This window comes from Gadus chalcogrammus, chromosome 12 (genome assembly GCF_026213295.1).
Source record: "Gadus chalcogrammus isolate NIFS_2021 chromosome 12, NIFS_Gcha_1.0, whole genome shotgun sequence".
Lineage (NCBI taxonomy): Eukaryota > Metazoa > Chordata > Actinopteri > Gadiformes > Gadidae > Gadus > Gadus chalcogrammus.
Window position 1 is genome coordinate 29,506,914 of NC_079423.1, and position 20,082 is coordinate 29,526,995.

Below are 20,082 nucleotides of genomic sequence, written 5' to 3' on the forward strand. Positions count from 1 at the left end.
CAAACTTCTTTAAGAAACACTATATCAGATGGATGACATTTGAAATATTTCTAGATTTAGCAAAACAGTTGTAGTATTTTGGGTCAATATGTGCAGTGTGTGACTTGGTGAGCAATATGACGTTTGTGGAGAATGTGAATGTTTGCACTTGAGGTGGGGGGGGGGGGGGGTAGGACATATGAACTAGAGGCCAAATGATCCACGACATCACTCGTTTTTACCACAGCCATCTCAGTTTATTTTCAGTTATGGAAGAAAAGTCCTACTCGGCTGCTTTTTGGTTTTACGAAAATAGTGTTTGTAACAGTGAAGTCGATCACAATCATTCTAGAATAAATGTTTACTGTAATCTCTGTGGCTAACGTTGAAAGGACTCTCAAGTTGAGTGGGTTGAAGGTATGTAAACAACATTTTGAAAAAAGCTATTCTAGTCATCCTCTGTGAAAACACTTTTCCTCAGTTGGTGCGTGAGTCGTGTCAAGGGAAGTCAATGTCAGACGTTGTAAAATCGATATTTCCATCTTCATGACGTGCAGTGGCCAGTTGTCATCCGTTTGCATCACATGGAGCCCATAGCAGCAATATTTTGTACAGTTTAGCTTTTAAGTTCATTATTATTGCCTTTGTGGATTAACACAACATAGGCCTTTCACTTATTTTTTTCCACCTGTTCTGTTTTTATTATTTTTGATTGTTGTGCTCCTACGAATGTGTACATATGATTATAAATACATATACAAAGATATATAAATATATTTTCCATTTTAATTGGAGAATATTATTTTTATTTGTTTTATTTTTTTGCTGCTGGCAAGAAATTATTGCGATCTACATAATTTACTGTACCATATCAATGATGTGTTAAATGAGATACAGCTATATTTATGGTCCATGAATCAGAGCTGTGGCTTTGTAAGATATTCAAAAATAAGAGAAATGTGTCCAATTGACTCTAGGCCTACATGCAAAATCAATAGGGGTTCTTCCGACTGTCCAGCTGTGTTCGTGTTCGTGTTTTCAACGCCATGTGCCCTCATCTTAGGGAGAGTCTTTTACAGAGACATAGCATGTTTTAAAAATGAATATGCATATCTGACGTGTATTTATGTATATCTGTGTATATTCATCTATTTATACACGATGATAAATAGATGGCCTATGTGTTTGGACTCGATCTGATTGAATACAAAAAAAATAAAGCCGTTCTGTCTGAATCTTTTTGTGCTGCTCTGTTTTTGATGTCTGAAACCGGGAGCGGTTATTCGTTCTATTGGTCTATTTCGTATGTTTTTCTGGGTTAATTTCATTGCGTCTGGGTCATGGACATATTAAAGAAGGTCTGGGTATATAAACTGAATGTGAACTCCTCGCGAGATCACGCTGTTCTCACGAGGATAACAAACCTCCCGCCCTAGCCTAGAAAACCAAAGCGATTACGTATCAGAGAACGCTCCCTACTGTGAGGGCCTCTTAAGCATGTTTCCAAGGAGAATAAATAACAAACTGTCAACACATTTAAATGAGAATGCTAACGGATAAATTCTACAAATACTTGGAAAGTTTCGCCGAATGGCTTTGAAACTTTTACGATATCGTCTGTCCTCCAGAAAATGAGGGATCATTTAGAACAAGACAGCCTGCCCGTCAAGGTATGTCGATCAATGTCAATCAATTGGTGTGATTATTTTAGTCCATACACACCCATCATTTAAACGTGCCCTCAAAACCCACCTTTTCAAGATCGCTTTCACCACATAACTTCCTCCCCTTATCTCCCCTTCCTCCTCTTAACTAGTCCTAGTTTTAGCTACCTATTTGATGTTATCCTATTTCATATATATTTTTTCTTTGTGCTTACATAGGCCTACGTTCTAATTAAATGATTTTATTTTGTGTTCACTCTGTAAAGCGTCTGAGAATTTAGAAAAGCGGTAGGCCTATATAAGTTGAATGTAGCCTATTATTATTATTATTATTATTATTATTATTATTATTATTATTATTATTATTATTATTATTATTATTATTATTATTATGCCTCTCTTTATTTCAAGGGGCACGGGAATCCCATCAGCCATGAGTGCCTTGGACATAACGGTAGCAGGTGCTCAAGTGTGGCAAGTGGGCTAAACGGTGAGAAATATTGATGTTGTTTAACGCATTCAAATGGTACCATCTCATTTATTGGTTTTGGGAGTTGTTTGTTCTGTTTTAACCAAATCACAATTCAGGTTCAGAAACGATATATTTTCAACAAAACTGCACGATGAGATCGACTTTGGTGCGGTAGATGAGATGGTTCAAGAACGCGTCCTCCAGACTAAAGTCAAGGTGAGTTCGCACTTTGACTAGTCCTAGTTTTAGCTACCTATTTTATGTTATCCTATTTAATATTTTTATCTTTTTGCTTGTATAGGCCTACGTTCTTATTAAATTATTTTATTTTGTGTTCACTCTAGTGTAAAGCGTCTGAGTATTTAGAAAAGCGTTTTATAAGTTGAATGTATTACTACTATTATGCCTCCCTTTATTTCCAGGGGCACGGGAATCCCATCAGTCATGAGTGCCTTGGACATAACGGTAGCAGGTGCTCAGGTGTGGCAAGTGGGCTAAACGGTGAGAAATATGGATGTTGTTTAAGCAAGGCATGCAAATGGTACCATCTTATTTATTGGTTTTGGAAGTTGTTGGTTCTGTTTTAACCAAATCATAATTCAGGTTCAGAAACTAGTATATTTTTAACAAAACTGCACGATGAGATCGACTTTGGTGAAGTAGTAGACGAGATGGTTCAAGAACGCTTCCTCCAGACTAAAGTCGAGGTGAGTTAGCACTTTGATAACACTTTGATTTTGTCATGATGATTGTTTACAGTTTGGTGTAATATTCATCAGGATGACGTATTCTCTTTTCGAGAAAATGATAATGTTTTCAGCCATTTTTAGAAAAACTTCATCAGCAAGCCACTAACGTTGTGGTCAGCTACAATGACATGGACGAGAAAGAGCTTAAGAGGTACCAGCAGACCAGACATGTAATCCTCCATGTCCCAACCCTGCAAGAGCTCCTTCTAAAGATCGGCTTTAGCAAAAATATGGTTTGTAAGGATTACAATTCGCTAAAACTATTTTCTCTGCATAGCCTCCCCCCCTAACCCCTACACCACACCCCTATTACACACTTATTGTATGGTGTACTTCCTGTCACTCTACGTACACACTTATTGTTTGTTGTGTGTCCTTGCTCCTGAAAATAGTGCTTAGTTGTGTAGCATCTTATCCAAGCTATCTTTGTTGTATAAGGGGAATGGATAAACCTAACAATTGTTAGTACTTGGTTCTATGAACATCCTTACTGTACCGACAGCGATATATCGTTGTTTATCTTTCTTCTGACTAATGTACTTATTGTAAGTCTGTTTGGATAAAAGCGTCTGCTAAAGGCCCCTCAATGTAGTTGTACATGACCTATAATATACACCTGTCGTGTGACAGCCAACAAACCCCTTAACATTATAAAACATTTTGTTCTGCCGCTCCTTTTCACGCTGACATCTACCGCCGGACCAAACAGGAAGAACTTCAGAGCTACCTGATTGCCGCCGACCGGACGTGCTTGTTGTCTGAGAACGAAGCCCTGAAGCTGGAGCTGAACGACGCTCAGAGCAGACACCAGACGGTGGTCAGCGGCCTCCACTCCTCCCTCCAGTCCGTCGAGCATGAGAACAAGGGAGCCCAGTACACTTTGCACCAGAACATCAGACACCAACAGGACAGGGTACTAACTGTTTATGACGCGGCATGGATATTGAAAAACCATTCATTGTTGACAATGTTGTTACTTTAAACAATCAATTTGATTTTTGTACGCACCGAATCATGGTGGACACAGACTATTCTTGCGTTATTGCACCATTAATCAACGCTGCATGTTAGACGTTGTGATAACCCTTTCCCTCCATCCGTAATTCCAATATAAAAGGTGATTTTGATGGAGGGAAAGCTAAGTGAATCCGAGAGGCAGGTCATCTCACTGCAGCGGTATCTACTGGAAAGCACCGACAAAGCCCAGATTCTGCAGAAGACCCTGAGCAGCTGCAAGTCGACCCTACAGTCTGCAGAGCAGGACATGGAACTGACAAAGCAGAGAGGACTCGATCTGCAAGCTGCACACAGGGCCTCACAGGACAACAACCAATCGCTGAGACGCAGCCTCCTCGGTGCCGAGGAGCACGCAAAGTCTCTCAGACACAGCGTCGGCGAACTCGAGCGGAAGATCGAGCTCCAGCAGAAGAACCAAGCGTCCGAAGAAGAGGCGGTCAAAGCCCTGAGACGCAGGGTGGATGAATCGAAGGAGAAGGTCTCGTCCCTGGAGGGGAGCCTGAAGGCTTCTGAAGAGAGCGTCTCGTCACTCAGGCAGAGCCTGAGAGCATCGGAAGAGAAGGCCGCCTGCCTCGGGCAGAGCCAGAGGACCTCCGAGGAGAGGTGTCGTTCTCTGCAGCTCAAACTCAACTCGGCCGAGGAGGCCGTCCGAGCGACCCGGGGCTCCCTCGCCGTGGCGGAGTCCGAGGCCGAGAGGCTGAAGGAGGCTCTGGGCTCCTTGGAAGACAAAACCCTGGCGCTGCAGGACACGTTACTGGCCAGCGAGAGCCACTCGAGCGGCGGCGCCGCTCAACGGCGAGCCCTGGAGCGGGGCAAGACGGAGGACCGAGAGAGCCTTCAGGTTCTGATCCGCTCTCTCGTCGGCTGCGAGGAGGAGCATCGCAGCCGAGCCAAGAGGCTGGACCTGGAGCTGAGGCTGACCAAGGAGCGGCTGGCCCTGCTGCAGGACAGCGGGAGCCGGTCGGAGAGCCGCTACGCCCAGGAGACGGCTCGGCTCCAACACCAGCTCCTCAAGGCCGCCAACAAAGGAACGGCCGCCCAGAAGGAGCTCCGAGCCCACGGTGGGTTTTGGTCAAAACTTGAGGAACTCTGCGCCTATTTATTTAAACCAGTTCATTGCCTTTCATCCCTCTTTCTCTTTCTCTCTGAACGAAGTGGCCGAGCTAAACACCAAGTTGCTGAAGGCGCAAGCAAGTCAAAACAGAGAGCTGGAGGCGGTTGCAGTGGTTGAGAGGGAGCTGCAAGGCACCGTCCTGGACCTCAGGTTTGCTCGTCCGCCGTGTAGTAGTAGAGTAATTTATAACGGTGTTGCGGCCTCACAAACAACTGTGTCATGTTAGACAGACAGGAGCTACACGTTCAAACCAAGGAGAAGGAAGGCGCCCTGCAGTGTCTCAGGATGACACAGAGGGACCTCGCCGAGGTCCAGCACCACCTACAGGTAGACCTGCTGAAGTGCACCCACGGACGTGAGCCGGGAAGAGGACAGTCCACCCCCAGAGAAGCTGAGCAGAGGGTAAAACCGGACACCCCGAAAGCAACGCTGCGTTCCGTCGACCATGAACACGTCCTGACCGACGGGCAAAGAAAGAAGGAGTCGGCAAAGGTATGGGAAATAACAAAACAGTGGCAGAAGCTGGTGAGCATTGAAGTACACCAGTGGTGTTCAACTGTTTAAGTAACGGACCCAAGTAGTACCACCCTGATTTGAATTTTGGAACCACCTGCGGTGGTGTGCACTAGCAACAGACCTGCGTGTGTTCCTGCGTGTGGTCTGTGGACAGGTACACGGTCACGGGCACAGTGTGAGGGAGGGACGCCGGGACGACTCCCCGTGTAGACCGCCCCGCTCGGCGTGGTGGGACACGCCCCCTCCCCCCGCCGACTCACCGGCCCCGAGCTGTGATTCTACAGGGCCGTCTTCGCCATGGTCCAACGGGTAATGCGGCTGCCATTTAGCATCAAACAATGTCGAATCAACGTCAATAAGGGGACGGGAGACGGCCTCGACAACTGGTTGATATTCAGTCGTAGTTGTTTGTGTTGTGTTCCAAAGTTTAAACAGGGTGTAAAGGCAGTTCACATGAGTCTGTCCCCATCAGTAATGATCCCGTTTATTTGTTTCAGAACACCTTTGACTATGGATGGAAAGGGTGAGGCCTGTTGCCTTACTCAGCTGAAGCCTGCAGAATACTTGCAGAATCTACTAAAGGTGCAGAAAAAGCTCAGGGCACTGCAGTCGAGTAAGTGCAATCATGAACTGCATTTATACAGTGCTTTTCTAACCGGTGGCCACTCAAAGCATTTTACAATATTGCCAAACATTCACCCGTTCATGCACACATTCACACACCGACAGCGGTGTCAACCATGCAAGGCGACAGCCAATTTATCGTGAGCAGTTAGGGTCAGGTTTCTTGCTCAGGGACACCTCGACACTCAGCAACCTAGAACTAGCAACCTTCCGCTTACCAGACAACCTGATCTACCTCCTGAGGCACACGCCGCCCCCGGAAATATGGGGGCGAATAATGTAATTTTGCCATAATCCCCCTAATTTGCCTGAAATTATGATAATTTCTGTTATCCCTGTCAATCAACTACATTAATAATACAGGGAAGCATCCACTAAAACCCCTATGCGACTTTCCAATATCATGTGTGTTTAAGACTTGTTTTGTTCTAAATTACTCTATAATTTATGAAGACCACATCCTTTCCCCTTTGTGCCCTACAGTGGATCGCCAGAAGACAATGAACGAGATGCGTCTGCCATAAAGCCTACGCGTCATCTGAAAGTTACACCTAAAAACATGTGTAATAAAGAAACAACTGCACTTAAGTTTTATTATTTTTTCTGAATTCCCAGATGGAAAAGACAATATGATGGAAAACAAGCCACACAGTTGCTTGTGATTGGTCGATGAATTTATCAGTCAAGAGGCAGGGAGTCCCAATTGGTTGAATCGGTTGTCAATAATCCCGGGTGGCCTTCCTTCCTCATACTGTCTGTGACCGGTGGACCGGAGTCAGCGGTAGGGCAGAAGTGTCCGTTATCCGTTCAGAAGTGGCCTTTATCAAACTTGTCGTGAAAAATGGGGGCCCGCGATGACGAATACGACTATCTTTTCAAAGGTAAGACATTTAAAGATAGGGCAGCGATGCAAACTTTTGGGTGGACGTGAAGTTAGGTGACAGCCGTCACCAGTACGGGGCGAGGAAGTCTCCTAGCTGGCTTGGCTAAGCGCTACTGGCAGCTAACGGAAGGTTTACATTATACGTGTCTACATTAAAAAAAAAAGTTTACCAGACAACGGTATTTGAATCTAACCAAATGATGCTGCCTGACAACATACGTGTTTCGAGGAGGGGGGTCGGGGTCAGCAATTAGTACGTGTGTGCTAGGTAGCATTAAGTCACACTGATGGAATTCGCTATGGTCAGATGAGTAGTGCGACTCAGCGGCTAACCCGTTAGCATTATAGATGCTAAGCGCACAGCTGAACGAGGCAGTTTTCATGCGTTTTATTGATGTCGGTCCTACAGAAACAATGTGGTGGACATACGCTTCCTATGCTCTGGACTGAGATGTGAACACTGCGACTGATGTCATCATAGCCATCCCTGCTTGTGTTGTTTATTGTTGACACTGTGTGTGTGTGTGTGTGTGTGCGTTTGTTTTGAGTCAGGTGGGTGTAGTCAACCCCACGGGCCATTAAGACACGTCAATGATGTCATGCGACCTGGCTTTAATTTCAACAGCAATGCACTCACTTTGTAAACGACTTTGTGTACGATCTGTTGTGAGTTCCTCAGTGCAGCGATGTGTTGGGGGATCATGTACAGCTGCAATGCTTTGACTACCAGCTGCAACACTAACGCCCATGTTACCTTGGTAGCGTCTTAATATTTGCTTTGATTGCGGAAACGTTGCGAAACTACAGTTGGCACATCATCAAGAAGGAGCCCGACGCAACGCCCGAGAGCAGAAATGTTTAGACATCCTTGCGATCAACAAGTCAGCAGCGCAATGGAGCAAGACCTGCCACTTCCGTTGAGTGCATCAGATGGCAGCTCCGCGTTGGATGTTGAATAACTCTTCTGCATGAGGTGTAGCAACGGTTCAAAGCTGTAGGCCAGCAGCACCATCAAGGAGTTTTTGAAAGGATGAGCCAAACATCAATGTCCCAGTATTAATTTAGCTGCTGCGCCACCTGTGTGTATTTTGTCATTGCCCTGTGTGTGTGTGAGTGTTATATTTATGTTGTGTGTTTTCCTTCTAGTTGTACTAATCGGTGACTCAGGAGTAGGGAAGAGCAACCTGCTTTCCCGCTTCACGAGGAATGAGTTCAACCTGGAGAGTAAGAGCACCATCGGGGTGGAGTTCGCTACCCGCAGCCTCCAGGTGGACGGCAAGATGATCAAGGCTCAGATCTGGGACACAGCTGGCCAGGAGCGCTACAGAGCAATCACATCAGCGTGAGTCGGTTTGGTTCGTTTTTGGGAGGACACTATTCCTATTTCTATTTTTATTAATTTTTTTGACTACTGCTTTATTGTCCAAATAGATACACATTTAAATTATTTCTAAGAAGGACTCGTCACGTCACGAGTCATTAATTTGACAATGTTTGTGAATATTTATTTTTTGTTGTGGCATTCTCTCAACGATTTCCTTTTTGCCTGCAGTGCATCATAGCTAATGGGGGGGGGGGGCTTCAGTTGCAGGTGTTCAAATAGGGGGAGGGGCACCAAGTTACAAGTCTCTGAATTAAGAATTAATATTTACTTATCTCTGAGATGTTCTCAACAGCTGATTTTGTATACGGTTGTGTTCAGTTTCTAATTTCATTTTTATTTCTAGAAGATGGAACCTGGCTATGGCCATGTATGGCTCCATATATTCACTCCTTCCTTGGCCTGCAGGTACTACCGGGGCGCGGTGGGGGCTCTCCTGGTGTACGACATCGCCAAGCACCTGACCTACGAGAACGTGGAGCGCTGGCTGAAGGAGCTGAGGGACCACGCCGACAACAACATCGTCATCATGCTGGTGGGCAACAAGAGCGACCTGCGCCACCTGCGGGCCGTGCCCACGGACGAGGCCCACGCCTTCTCAGGTGAGGCGCCGGCGGTCCGTCTCGAGAAGCGTGGTGTTGAGAAGAAGCAAGGAATGAACTTTTAAGAGTTGTTAAAGGTGACATATTATACCACCCGGTGTGATTAGCCATTACAAGCCGTTCTGAAGAATGGCCTCTTCTGAAATCCCAAGTGCGCGTGTCCACCTAGATGTGTGCTGGATGGATCAGTCTACCAGCCTAGCCCGTGGATTGTAGCAAACGATGCTCATCTATCCGTCATAGATCTAGATGGATGCACCTACTTTTGAGGTCAGAAGCGGCAGAATTTCAAAAGAGCTCGTAATGGCTAATCACACTCACACCTGGTGGTACAATATGTCACTTTTATCCGAGCGATTGATAGTGCTTGGTACTTGGTTCTATAAAAATCCTTATTGTACTGACGGCGACATATTGTTTCAACTTCTTCTGAGCAATGTACTCCATAAAAGCATCTGTTTAATGCCCTAAATGTAAATGTGAATGTTAACTCAGAACCTGTGTTTTTGTCTCTGTCCACCTCAGAAAAGAACACGCTCTCGTTTATTGAAACCTCCGCCTTGGACTCTACGAATGTAGAAGAAGCGTTTAAGAACATTTTAACAGGTAGGAGGCGTAAACCATACGAACAATATTCTCCCGTGTGCATTTATACGCCTTGCATTCCTATGTCATACCCCGTCTCCTCCGTCTCTCTATTCAGAGATCTACCGCATCGTGTCACAGAAGCAGATGTCCGACAGATCTTCGCACGACGATTCTCCGGGCAACAACGTGGTGGACATCAGCGTCCCTCCCACCACCGACGGTCTGAAGGGAAACAAACTCCCGTGCTGCCAAAGCCTGTGATGGCGTCCATCACCGTCATCAGTTACTTCAGCATCATCATCATCATCATCATCATCATTAATTTCAGCATCATCATCATTAACTTCACCACAACCACCATCAACACCACCATCATCAACACCACCATCAACCTCGACATCATCATATGCCGATGGACTCCCCCTGAAATCTCCTTCTTCCATACAGTTGTGTTCTGCTCCTGAGGGTTCTGACTCCTACGGTGTGTACCTCCTACGTGAAGAAAAAAAAAAAAGTATCTGGAGGCCTCGACTGTTGTTCACGACTGACTGTTGGTTCTAGTTCTGTTTGTGTCGTCTGTTTTTGGTTGGCTCGTTGCTTTGCTCTTCTTGCATTTCATTTAGCATTTTCATCTAAGGAGCGTACATCGACACTGATTGTATGACCTAGTCCTTTGGTTGGACTGGCGAGATATCTCAAAGAATTTGTCGTTTTGTACTCCAACTAGCAAGTTTCTTTTTTTTTATCTGTGAAATGAAAGCATTGCGGTGATATTGTGATGCTATCTTTGTCAAATCTGGATTTGATTGTTTTCTCTTTTCTCTTGTTCTTCACTTACCTCAGTAGGTGGGGATCTTGGGCGTTTAACAGGGCAGCTTTGCTTTAGAGCTATCTTTCTTTTGTTTGAGCCAAGGTTGTGTGGTCAACACTGAGTATCAGCCGGGGTCCTTAAGTTTGATTGAGGTGATGGGTTGGAGTTTGGCCAAAATACATCAATAGTTTATTTAATTTTTTCTTTGACAGCATGAGTTTGCATAAATACCAAAGAAGTTGATTAGATTACTGCAAACATTGGGATGATATCACAGATACGCATGTCTTTCAACATTTTTTTTTATCATTTTGTTTAATATTAAAAACTTTTACCCTTCCTCAATGCTTTTATTGTCATCAAGCCACCGTTCTTGTAACAATAACAACACAATAGCTACATCACTATTCCACCTCTTTCCTAATCAGTTCAATTGGCAATATACCTTACTGCCATATCATAATTGAAACGCTTTCAAGTAGGTTCCTATAGAAAAGTTCCAAGGAATACAATGCTGGGTCCTTATCATATTCATAACAAACTCCCATGCAAATAGTTCCGTGGGAAGCACCTCTAAAAGCTTAGGAATTCTACGGACTTAAGAATGCTTGGCATGTGCATGTTGAGGTCCTGTATGCCCAGCTGTCCTCCAATAGCATGCCACTCCTTCAGGCGGAATCAGGCACAACAGGTGGGGACCATATAGACTGGGTTAGGGGTGTGGACGAGCATAGGTGTGGAGGAGCGGCTAGTGTCTTATCAGTGACTGACCAAACTTTTTAAACGGAATGGAAGAAACTTTTAACTTAACATAAATGTTCAGCCAACATGCAATTAGAAACATTACTAGGATTTAAGTTTAGGTCACCCAGAATGGCTTGGGCTCCCCTAGAATAAATATACAAACCGCGTAAGGTGAACGGTACAAAGCACAGTTAGTCACTATATCCACTTTTTAGCCAATACCTTAGTTTTCCTTGTCCCTTCGACCATAAATAACATTAGTTTGGCTCCGTCTCAGAAGGACAGGCGATGCCCCCTCCCTTCGGAGTATTTTCTTAAAGGGTAACTGCTAGATCCAAGGATCTGTGCGTACAGTGGGCGACTCCTCTTTTCGTTACCAACCAATCACTAATCATAACATACGCTGGGGGGTGCTCGGATTGGTTGTCAACGACCAGCGGCCCCGCCCTCTATACACTCGGGCCCTTGGATTGCCACAACCCGGTTAAACCTACTTTGCTGAGTCTGAGGAAAAGCGGAACCTTGCCTGCTGTTGTATATTGTCAGCTGAGCACAAGCTAGACATGTTGTTAGCCATCTTAGTAAACGCGTTTAAACAACATAGCCTCAACGGCAGGTATCACCCATGTGTGATGTTTAAGTAGTACTATTTGCACGGACGCATCATCTGATAAAATGAAAACGGAGCCAAATTCGAGGTAATTTTTTCTATTCCCCCCCCCACACCCAGTTTAGTCACATAGCTTACCTGCTAACGCTAGCAGGCGACGCGCTAACAACACTGAGAGCTGAGAGGATTGTGGCATGGATGACCTATTACTAGAGTGTGTCTATCTATTATATACTGATGGCAAATGTGAAAGCAAAATGACCAAAACAAGCTATCGACGGCCTAGGTACATAGTCATGGAACGTAATACACACTTGAATGCATGATGTGCTGCTTTGCAATTTGGCCATTAAAGTTGCATTCACACTCGTGTCTGTCAAACACACACACTGACTGACACACACACACACACACACACACACACACACACACACACACACACACACACACACACACACACACACACACACACACACACACACACACACACACACACACACTCATGTACTTCTGTGTAACTGCATTTTAAACGCATTCACTACAATTGTTGAAGTATGTTGTAAACGGGGGACAGCACTGTAGTTTGCCGTTCCTTATGTATCCACTCTAATAAGTGGAGGTCTCCATACACATTTTCATATCGATACCCACAGACTCACTACCAGCTATTTAAATCCCATTCGACGGATCTGTTGTTGTCACGCAGCGTTATCTGAAGGGCGACAGGCATTTTCCTTTGGCCGCACCTCTAGTCTTTGACTGACTGACTTTGCGATACATGAGAGATTCCTTAAGCCTTAGCTGATAACTATGACTCCGAGCTGCTGAATGGTTACAGTGCAAAACACATGGATGCCAATGGCTAAGATCGTCTTAGTTGTTGCACTGTATCAAATGAGATGTAGACAGAAGAGCAGCATGCTAGTTTGTTATCCATTTATTTATATGCTTTTGCTGTGAAAGAGACATACATGTAATGTGTCATTTAAATCTCAACTCATGATATCAAATTGACAGTGTGGGCCGTGTATTCATTCTCTCAACTTATTTTTCTGGCTCAGTTGGGCCTAACCCTTCCAACCCGTGGGAGAGAGCAGCAGTGCCTTCTTCCTTCTCCCCCACCGTCAACCCCTCGTCCCTGAGACTAACCCCCCCCCACACACACACACCCCCCCGGACCTGCGTGCCACTTCCGTAACCATGACAACGGGGGAATGCTGTCACCTGCCCGGCTCCCTGTGCGACTGCGCCGGGAACGCCGCCCTGTCCAAGGGCGTGGAGGAGGTGTGCGGCGACGGCCAGGCCGCCCAGTACTTCACACAGGTCACCGCCAAAGATGGCCGCCTGCCGTCCACCGTCCTCAAACCTCCGGTCTCACAGAGGTGAGGCTCACGCTGGGAACAGAATTCATGTGTTCAGACTAGTTCACCTGGACTCTGCATAGCCTCCCCCCTCACCTCCCCCCCTCCACCCCCACACCCTTCTTACGCACTTATTGTATGTTGTTGTACGTCCTCACACTTAATCTACGCACATATTGTGTGTTGTACGTCCTAGCACTTAAAAGTAGTACTTAGCATTGTACGTAGCATCGTGTAGCATCTTATCCTAGCTGGCTTTGTTGTATACTGGAAATGGGTTAACCTAGTGATTGTTAGCGCTGTGCACTTGGTTCTATGAACCTCCCTACTGTACCGACAGAGATATCTGGTTGTTTCTCTTCTTCTGACAAATGTACTTATTGCAAGTTGCTTTGGAAAAAAAACGTCTGCTAAATGCCCTAAATGTAAATGTAATTGTAATGGAAGGACTTTAAATTGATGGTAAAAAACTACTTATGGTTTACTGGTTTTCACCCCAGCCGTTATATGGCTCACCAAACATGTCAGTGTGATCTCAGGTAGGCTCAGCTCTCTGGGCATGCCCCCCCCTTATGGACGCAAGGCATGGTAAACGTACTGGAGCACAGGTTAAAAATGTCACTGATTCTGAGCGCACCTCTGCTCCGCCCTCCCAGCGACGGACCCATCTGCCGCATCTGCCACGAGTGCGGCGCCGGCGAGAGCCTCCTGTCCCCCTGTGACTGCACGGGCACCCTGGGCGCCGTGCACAAGAGCTGCCTGGAGCGCTGGCTCTCCGCCTCCAACACCAGCTACTGCGAGCTCTGCCACACGGAGTTCACCATCGAGCGCCGGCCCCGCCCCCTCACAGAGGTAACCCCCCGCCCGACGCAGTGGTTGCACTTTGTGAGAAAAGTCCCGATACTGGTATCGGTATCGGAACGACTCTTTTGCAAACCTCCTCATTTCCGTTGCTCTGTGCTCCCCCCCCCCCCCCCCCCCCCACACAGTGGCTGCGGGACCCCGGCCCCCGGAACGAGAAGAGGACCCTGTTCTGTGACATGGTGTGCTTCCTCTTCATCACACCCCTGGCGGCCATCTCGGGCTGGCTGTGCCTGAGGGGCGCTCAGGACCACCTTCAGCTGGAGAGCCGGCTGGAGGCGGTGGGCCTCATCGCCCTCACCATCGCCCTCTTCACCATCTACGTCCTCTGGACTCTCGTAAGTCACGCCGGGCTTCGTATGGAAGTAGAGGGCTGATTATGGTTCCACGTCGACGCAACGCAAGGGGGTCCAGGGACCTATTATGTCCTTGCGTCTACCGCAAGGGCCCGACGTCATGTGCGCCTCCCAACATGTGTGACCTTGAGTCGAGGCGACGCAGTAGCAGGGGCTGTGGTTGCTCCGCCCACTAAAACCCGATGCAGAACCAAAACAGCCGTGGTCATTGCGTTGCGTGGAGCCATAACTGAGCCTTTAGATACACAATACACTGTACGAGGCCTTGAAAATAAGCCACAAAGAGCTGAATTCCTTAAGAACCAGATAGGTTGGTTACTGCGGTTACAAGTACTCTTTTATGCACTCTCTCTGTTATCACCCATCACTAATCCAGACGATAAACCATAGGTTACATTGGTTAAAAACTATTCAGAAGAGAGATTCAAATTGGTCTTGTTTTTTTTGGATGGTGTGTTAAACATGTACTGTTGCGCAAGTTCTGTCTACGGGCTTGCTTGCCGCATGGAAAGCGAGCTCTGGTAGACTGTTATTGCTCGACACATTGTTGAACAAACGGACTTATGGAAACGTATGACTTGTACAGAAATGACTGGTCAAGGAAAAGGTTGCAGCTAATATGAGCTGTTCCTCTTTTCTGCGGCCGTACGTCACAGCAGTGCTACATAAAGAGGTTTCTACTTAATGCTACCTGAGTTGAGATTGCTGTCTGTCTGTCTGTGTGCACTGTTGTGTCCCTTGCTTCAGTTTTAAATAGCAGAAGTGGACAAACTGCCGTTTTCTCTGCCCCACTGTAACCACTGTTTCCTTGAGAGGATGTAGAACATTAACGAATGACGGAAACTCATTTAGTTTTGGCCGTCTCTCTGTCCACTCCCTGTCTGTCCTTGGCAGGTGTCCTTCCGCTACCACTGCCAGCTTTACTCTGAATGGAGGAGAACCAATCAGAAAGTACAACTGCTCCTCCCCGATGCCAAGGGCTCCCACACTACCCAGCATTCCCTGGTGTCAACCAAACTATTGAAGTCTGCAGACGAGAGCATCGTATGAGATTGAGTGGAGAGCACAGGTAATGTCGCTATGGTAACGCCTGAGGCTTTTGAGAGGAATCCCCGATGGACTTTTAACAAAAAGCACTCGTGGATACGTGTAATACTATTTCATCGATTCATCGATTCCATCAGCACTTTTTTTTTGTACATGCTGTATTTCATTGAGTTCATTGTTGCCCGCAACACTTTCTCTGTCAAACTCTCTGGCCCTTTACTACAGCGTTTGCTGAGGCACTGAATAATGCTCACCAACACTTACAGGACTTGCAAACACAAAGAGCCTAGGGCCTGTCTAATCTAATTATTTTCAGTAATCAACCATCAAAAAGATTTCCTTAAATATATGATGTTTAAAGTTTGTGATTTGGCCCTTCATTAGTCTACACAGGAAAAAACAAGGCCACACCAAAACGTCTCTGATTCATTCTGAGGGATAAAACCTTGGTACTTCCCTAAATCTCATCGGAATATATCAATCCCTTTTCTTTGGGATGAGAATATAAATTCGAAAGGCTTGTATGTCCAGGCCTCAGAAGGCGTTTCGGAGGCCAGACAATAAAGCACTGAGCTGGATGGTTCTCAACGTGATGTCCTGTTGAAGAGGCGCTTCTAGGCACGGCCTCTCACTCCTACTCACTGGTTTCCGCTATTATCTAGTCGTTTTCTATTTTATTTATTATTTTATACCAACTAGGGCTGAGAGGAGAATCCTTCTTGAGCATTTATTATTCTTGCGCAGGCCACCAAAGTGCCACAGCTGTGACACGTTGGTGTCAAAGTGTTTTTATGTGCTTTCACAGTACTAACAGAGGAATTATACACATCTGACAAGACTGTTGATTAGCTCCTATTACGTGTGGCAGCAGTTGCTCATTGTGTAAAGTGGATTATATTTCTATGTAAGGGACTTGATCAATCCCAACCAGCTCTGTCTGATTCCAGCACATAGCCTTCATCTATCCAGTCATTGGATATTGTGTTGTAAAAAAGAAAAAAAGAAGAGATTTTATATTAATTTGCTGCAGTCTGGTGCTATTTCTCATTTCTCGAGAACCAGCGGCTTTTGTTTCTGTTGTAGTACTTTCCATGCGTTGGATGGATTTAAATTCATTGGTGACCCTCTGTTGGTGTTTAAGCGTTTAAGTTCTTCCTTATGTGCCGTTCTTCACTTGATGTCATGTTTATTGTAGTGGTTCATTCTCATGAGTGTGTCTATTATGAAGTGTCCCCTGTAGTTTCCAAAGGAACTCTTGTCCATGATGCAGCCAGGCCAAACATTGAGGTTTATGCACACTGTTCTTATGTGGTATTTTTTATGTATATAAATAATATTTTTCAGTATTTTATTGTAATCATGCTTGAACAACATTTTGCTAAATTGTAGATAAGTGAGTCTGACAATTCCATTTATGGGAGTGGTTTGCCGTGGTTACTGCCACCTACAAATGTATACTTATGCAACAATCGTATAGTAACTAAATGGGAGAGGCTTCTTAATGCAATTAATGAGTTAAAATAACAAATCAATGTTTTGAGAAAAGAGAAGAGGTATTTGGAGAAATGTCTTGACTGTCAGAAAACATGTGATTGCTTATCCCCACTCCTTTGCTTTATAGTGTTGATGGTCACTTTAAACTTTTTAAATTATTAAATCAATACGGTACAAGGGAATTGGGTATGAGTGATAATATATTAATAATGAGATTTTAAATAGGTATAACCCCAAAGCACAACACCCTGTTGCACAAACACGGAAACCCATCCATAGATTGATTCCTGTGTTTGGCCAACGAGGTGAATGTTGTTGTCATTCAGAGACGCCCCCAGTGGGGTTCTGTCTGCGTGGTTGGTCTGAGTCAATCAGCTATACATAGACATCAGTTTACTGTGATCAGCCACTGGTTAGGGACGCATCCTATTAGGACCTTGCATTGCGACAATTCATGCATCTATAAAAAGTGCTGTTTGCAGATTCTCTATACGGGTTAGCCTATACGACACTTGAACGTAAAGATTGTATAGAGGGCATCTACTTATTGTACAACAAGGAGCAGAACACCAAGTTGCTCACACAAGAGAGCTAAACTAAGTCTCTCGTCTGCAGTGGGCTGTGTACACAGGTTGTCTACAATATATGCAAACTACCATCTCTCAAGGGGCCGTAGACCTGCTTTCTCATTTCTATTTCTATTGCAATTGGAAAAAAATAGTCATGGGTTGTATTCTGTCCAAAGAACCGTGGAGTCATGTGTTTTTTAAACACAGTGTGTGGCACTCGGACTCCAACGCTGTGGAGATAACCAGTAGGAGCATCCTTTGAATTTCCAACTAAGAAATCGGGATTTCAAATTATAATTTTGTACATCACAGGGAACATGTTTTTTTTGTGTGTGATATTTGAATTTGAATATTTGTACATCTGTTTTTATGGGGGCGGGTGAGTTATCAATGTTACCATTTGTAATTTATGTTTGAAATTATTCATGTTAGTAAGTATTATGATGTGCAGTTAAGAGGGAGTTAAGTCTTCACTCAACTACTGTTATTTGCAATTCAACAGAGACGTGTTTGCAACGCAAATAAAAGACAATGCTTCATAACGGGAGACAGTACATGGCTCATAATTTCTTTTTCACAAACCACCACTAGTCCACCACACTCCCATCTGAGTCCTTGCACCAACTCTTTGAGGTGAACATAGCGTGCCAACAGCGTTGGGTAAACAGAAGTCTCGGCCTCTTCTGTTAATTTGCACCATGAGATGAAGTAAACATGACCCCCAACAGTTGCAAATAAGATATATTTGAATGGTTTCAGTGTGCTGCTGCAACCGTAAAGGCCCCTATGTTTTATTTGACAGTGTTACCCCTTATGGGTTTTTCATGACGACAGATAAAAAACAACAGTCTTACCCCTTATGTTTTTTTTCATGACGACCAATAAAAAACAGTTTTACCCCTTATGTTTTTTTTCATGACGACCAATAAAAAACAGTTTTACCCCTGTCAACGTTTTTGCAGGGATCCGAACCTGAGCTGTTTAGAGTGTTAACCTCCGAACTTATCGATGCACCATTAAGACACCGAATAAAGTCATCACAATGGTTATACTTGACTTACCCCTTATGTTTTTTTTCATGACGACCAATAATAAACAACAGTCTTACCCCTTATGTTTTTTTTCATGACGACCAATAAAAAACAGTTTTACCCCTTATGTTTTTTTTCATGACGACCAATAAAAAACAACAGTGTCACCCCTTATGTTTCATTTGATAAAAACGACAGTGTTACCCCCTGTTTTAATTGATAAATATCGACAGTGTTACCCCTTATGTTTTTTTCATGACGACCGATAAAAAAACGACAGTGTTACCCCTTATGTTTCATTTGATAAAAACGACAGTGTTACCCCTTATATTTATTTCATGACGGCCGATAGAAAACGACAGTTACTCCTCATGTTTTTTCCATGTTGACCAATAAATAACGACGGTGGAACCCCTGTCGACGTTTTTGCGGGGATCCGAACATGAGCAGTTTAGCGTGTTAACCTCCGAACTTAACAATGCACCATCAAGACACCGGATAAAATCATCACAAAGATTATACTTGATTTTATCAATGAAAAACAACAGTGTTACCCCTCATGTTTTTTTTCACGACGACCAATAAAAAACAACAGTGTTACCCCTTATGTTTTTTTTCATGACGACCAATGAAAAACAACAGTGTTACCCCTTACGTTTTTTTTCATGACGACCAATAAAAAACGACAGTGTTACCTCTTGTGTTTTTTTTCATGACGACCCAAGAAAAACAAAAGTGTTACCCCCTGTTTTATTTGATAAATATCAACAGTGTTACCCCTTATGTTTTTTTTCATGACGACCAATAAAAAACAACAGTGTTACCCCTTATGTTTTTTTTCATGACGACCAATAAAAACGACAGTGTTACCCCCTATGTTTTATTTGATAAATATCGACAGTGTTACCCCTTATATTTATTTCATGACGGCCGATAAAAAACGACAGTTACCCCTCATGTTTTTTCCATGTTGACCAATAAATACCAACAGTGGCACCCCTGGCTACGTTTATGCGGGGATCCGAACATGAGCTGTTTAGAGTATTAACCTCCGAACTTAACAATGCACCATCAAGACACCGGTAAAATTCTTCGCAAAGGTTATACTTGATTTTATCAATGAAAAACAACAGTGTTACCCCTCATGTTTTTTTTCACGACGACCAATGAAAAACAACAGTGTTACCCCTTATGTTTTTTTTCATGACGACCAATAAAAAACGACAGTGTTACCCCTTATGTTTTTTTTCATGACGACCAATAAAAAACGACAGTGTTACCCCTTATGTTTTTTTTCATGACGACCAATGAAAAACAACAGTGTTACCCCTTACGTTTTTTTTCATGACGACCAATAAAAAACGACAGTGTTACCTCTTGTGTTTTTTTTCATGACGACCCAAGAAAAACAAAAGTGTTACCCCCTGTTTTATTTGATAAATATCAACAGTGTTACCCCTTATGTTTTTTTTCATGACGACCAATAAAAAACAACAGTGTTACCCCTTATGTTTTTTTTCATGACGACCAATAAAAACGACAGTGTTACCCCCTATGTTTTATTTGATAAATATCGACAGTGTTACCCCTTATATTTATTTCATGACGG

At 44.3% G+C, this 20,082-nt stretch overlaps 3 protein-coding genes across 6 annotated transcripts; all 3 read left to right on the forward strand.

Moving 5' to 3' along the window:
• The first annotated feature begins 1,421 nt into the window (after window positions 1–1,421).
• Window positions 1,422–6,710, forward strand: LOC130393065 (golgin subfamily A member 3-like). Of its 4 annotated transcripts, XM_056603645.1 has the most exons (12): window positions 2,050–2,133; window positions 2,232–2,331; window positions 2,538–2,616; window positions 2,719–2,822; window positions 2,936–3,097; window positions 3,574–3,777; window positions 3,982–4,942; window positions 5,037–5,145; window positions 5,226–5,487; window positions 5,666–5,820; window positions 6,009–6,124; window positions 6,619–6,710. In XM_056603645.1, exons 2-12 carry the CDS (start codon window positions 2,296–2,298, stop codon window positions 6,657–6,659), a joined length of 2,229 nt encoding a protein of 742 aa, XP_056459620.1. In that variant the 5' UTR covers window positions 2,050–2,133; window positions 2,232–2,295; the 3' UTR covers window positions 6,660–6,710. The 4 variants fall into 4 exon arrangements, with proteins under 4 accessions (XP_056459619.1, XP_056459620.1, XP_056459618.1 ...); XM_056603644.1 differs by lacking the exons at window positions 2,232–2,331; window positions 2,538–2,616 and adding an exon at window positions 1,422–1,649 and having other exon boundaries at window positions 2,055–2,133; XM_056603643.1 differs by having other exon boundaries at window positions 2,063–2,331.
• Window positions 6,711–6,877: 167 nt separating this feature from the next.
• Window positions 6,878–10,749, forward strand: LOC130393068 (ras-related protein Rab-11B-like). The gene is made up of 5 exons (XM_056603648.1): window positions 6,878–7,016; window positions 8,165–8,360; window positions 8,808–8,996; window positions 9,522–9,607; window positions 9,705–10,749. Exons 1-5 carry the CDS (start codon window positions 6,977–6,979, stop codon window positions 9,848–9,850), a joined length of 657 nt encoding a protein of 218 aa, XP_056459623.1. The 5' UTR covers window positions 6,878–6,976; the 3' UTR covers window positions 9,851–10,749.
• Window positions 10,750–10,831: 82 nt separating this feature from the next.
• marchf2 (membrane-associated ring finger (C3HC4) 2) lies at window positions 10,832–18,299 on the forward strand. The gene is made up of 5 exons (XM_056603647.1): window positions 10,832–11,842; window positions 12,816–13,136; window positions 13,772–13,967; window positions 14,105–14,314; window positions 15,227–18,299. Exons 2-5 carry the CDS (start codon window positions 12,955–12,957, stop codon window positions 15,380–15,382), a joined length of 744 nt encoding a protein of 247 aa, XP_056459622.1. The 5' UTR covers window positions 10,832–11,842; window positions 12,816–12,954; the 3' UTR covers window positions 15,383–18,299.
• The last annotated feature ends 1,783 nt before the right edge of the window (window positions 18,300–20,082 follow it).

What these genes read in the sequence shown, in the direction of transcription:
- LOC130393065 (XM_056603643.1), top strand. Translation starts at nt 2,167, where the DNA reads ATGGTACCATCTCATTTATTGGTTTTGGGAGTTGTTTGTTCTGTTTTA. An exon ending in GAAAGAAGGAGTCGGCAAAG is followed by an intron (nt 5,488 to 5,665) that starts GTATGGGAAATA and finishes GTCTGTGGACAG; the next exon opens with GTACACGGTCACGGGCACAG. An exon ending in GCTCAGGGCACTGCAGTCGA is followed by an intron (nt 6,125 to 6,618) that starts GTAAGTGCAATC and finishes TGTGCCCTACAG; the next exon opens with TGGATCGCCAGAAGACAATG.
- LOC130393068 (XM_056603648.1), top strand. Translation starts at nt 6,977, where the DNA reads ATGGGGGCCCGCGATGACGAATACGACTATCTTTTCAAAG. An exon ending in TACAGAGCAATCACATCAGC is followed by an intron (nt 8,361 to 8,807) that starts GTGAGTCGGTTT and finishes CTTGGCCTGCAG; the next exon opens with GTACTACCGGGGCGCGGTGG. An exon ending in GTTTAAGAACATTTTAACAG is followed by an intron (nt 9,608 to 9,704) that starts GTAGGAGGCGTA and finishes CTCTCTATTCAG; the next exon opens with AGATCTACCGCATCGTGTCA.
- marchf2 (XM_056603647.1), top strand. Translation starts at nt 12,955, where the DNA reads ATGACAACGGGGGAATGCTGTCACCTGCCCGGCTCCCTGTGCGACTGC. An exon ending in AAACCTCCGGTCTCACAGAG is followed by an intron (nt 13,137 to 13,771) that starts GTGAGGCTCACG and finishes CCGCCCTCCCAG; the next exon opens with CGACGGACCCATCTGCCGCA. An exon ending in GGCCCCGCCCCCTCACAGAG is followed by an intron (nt 13,968 to 14,104) that starts GTAACCCCCCGC and finishes CCCCCCACACAG; the next exon opens with TGGCTGCGGGACCCCGGCCC.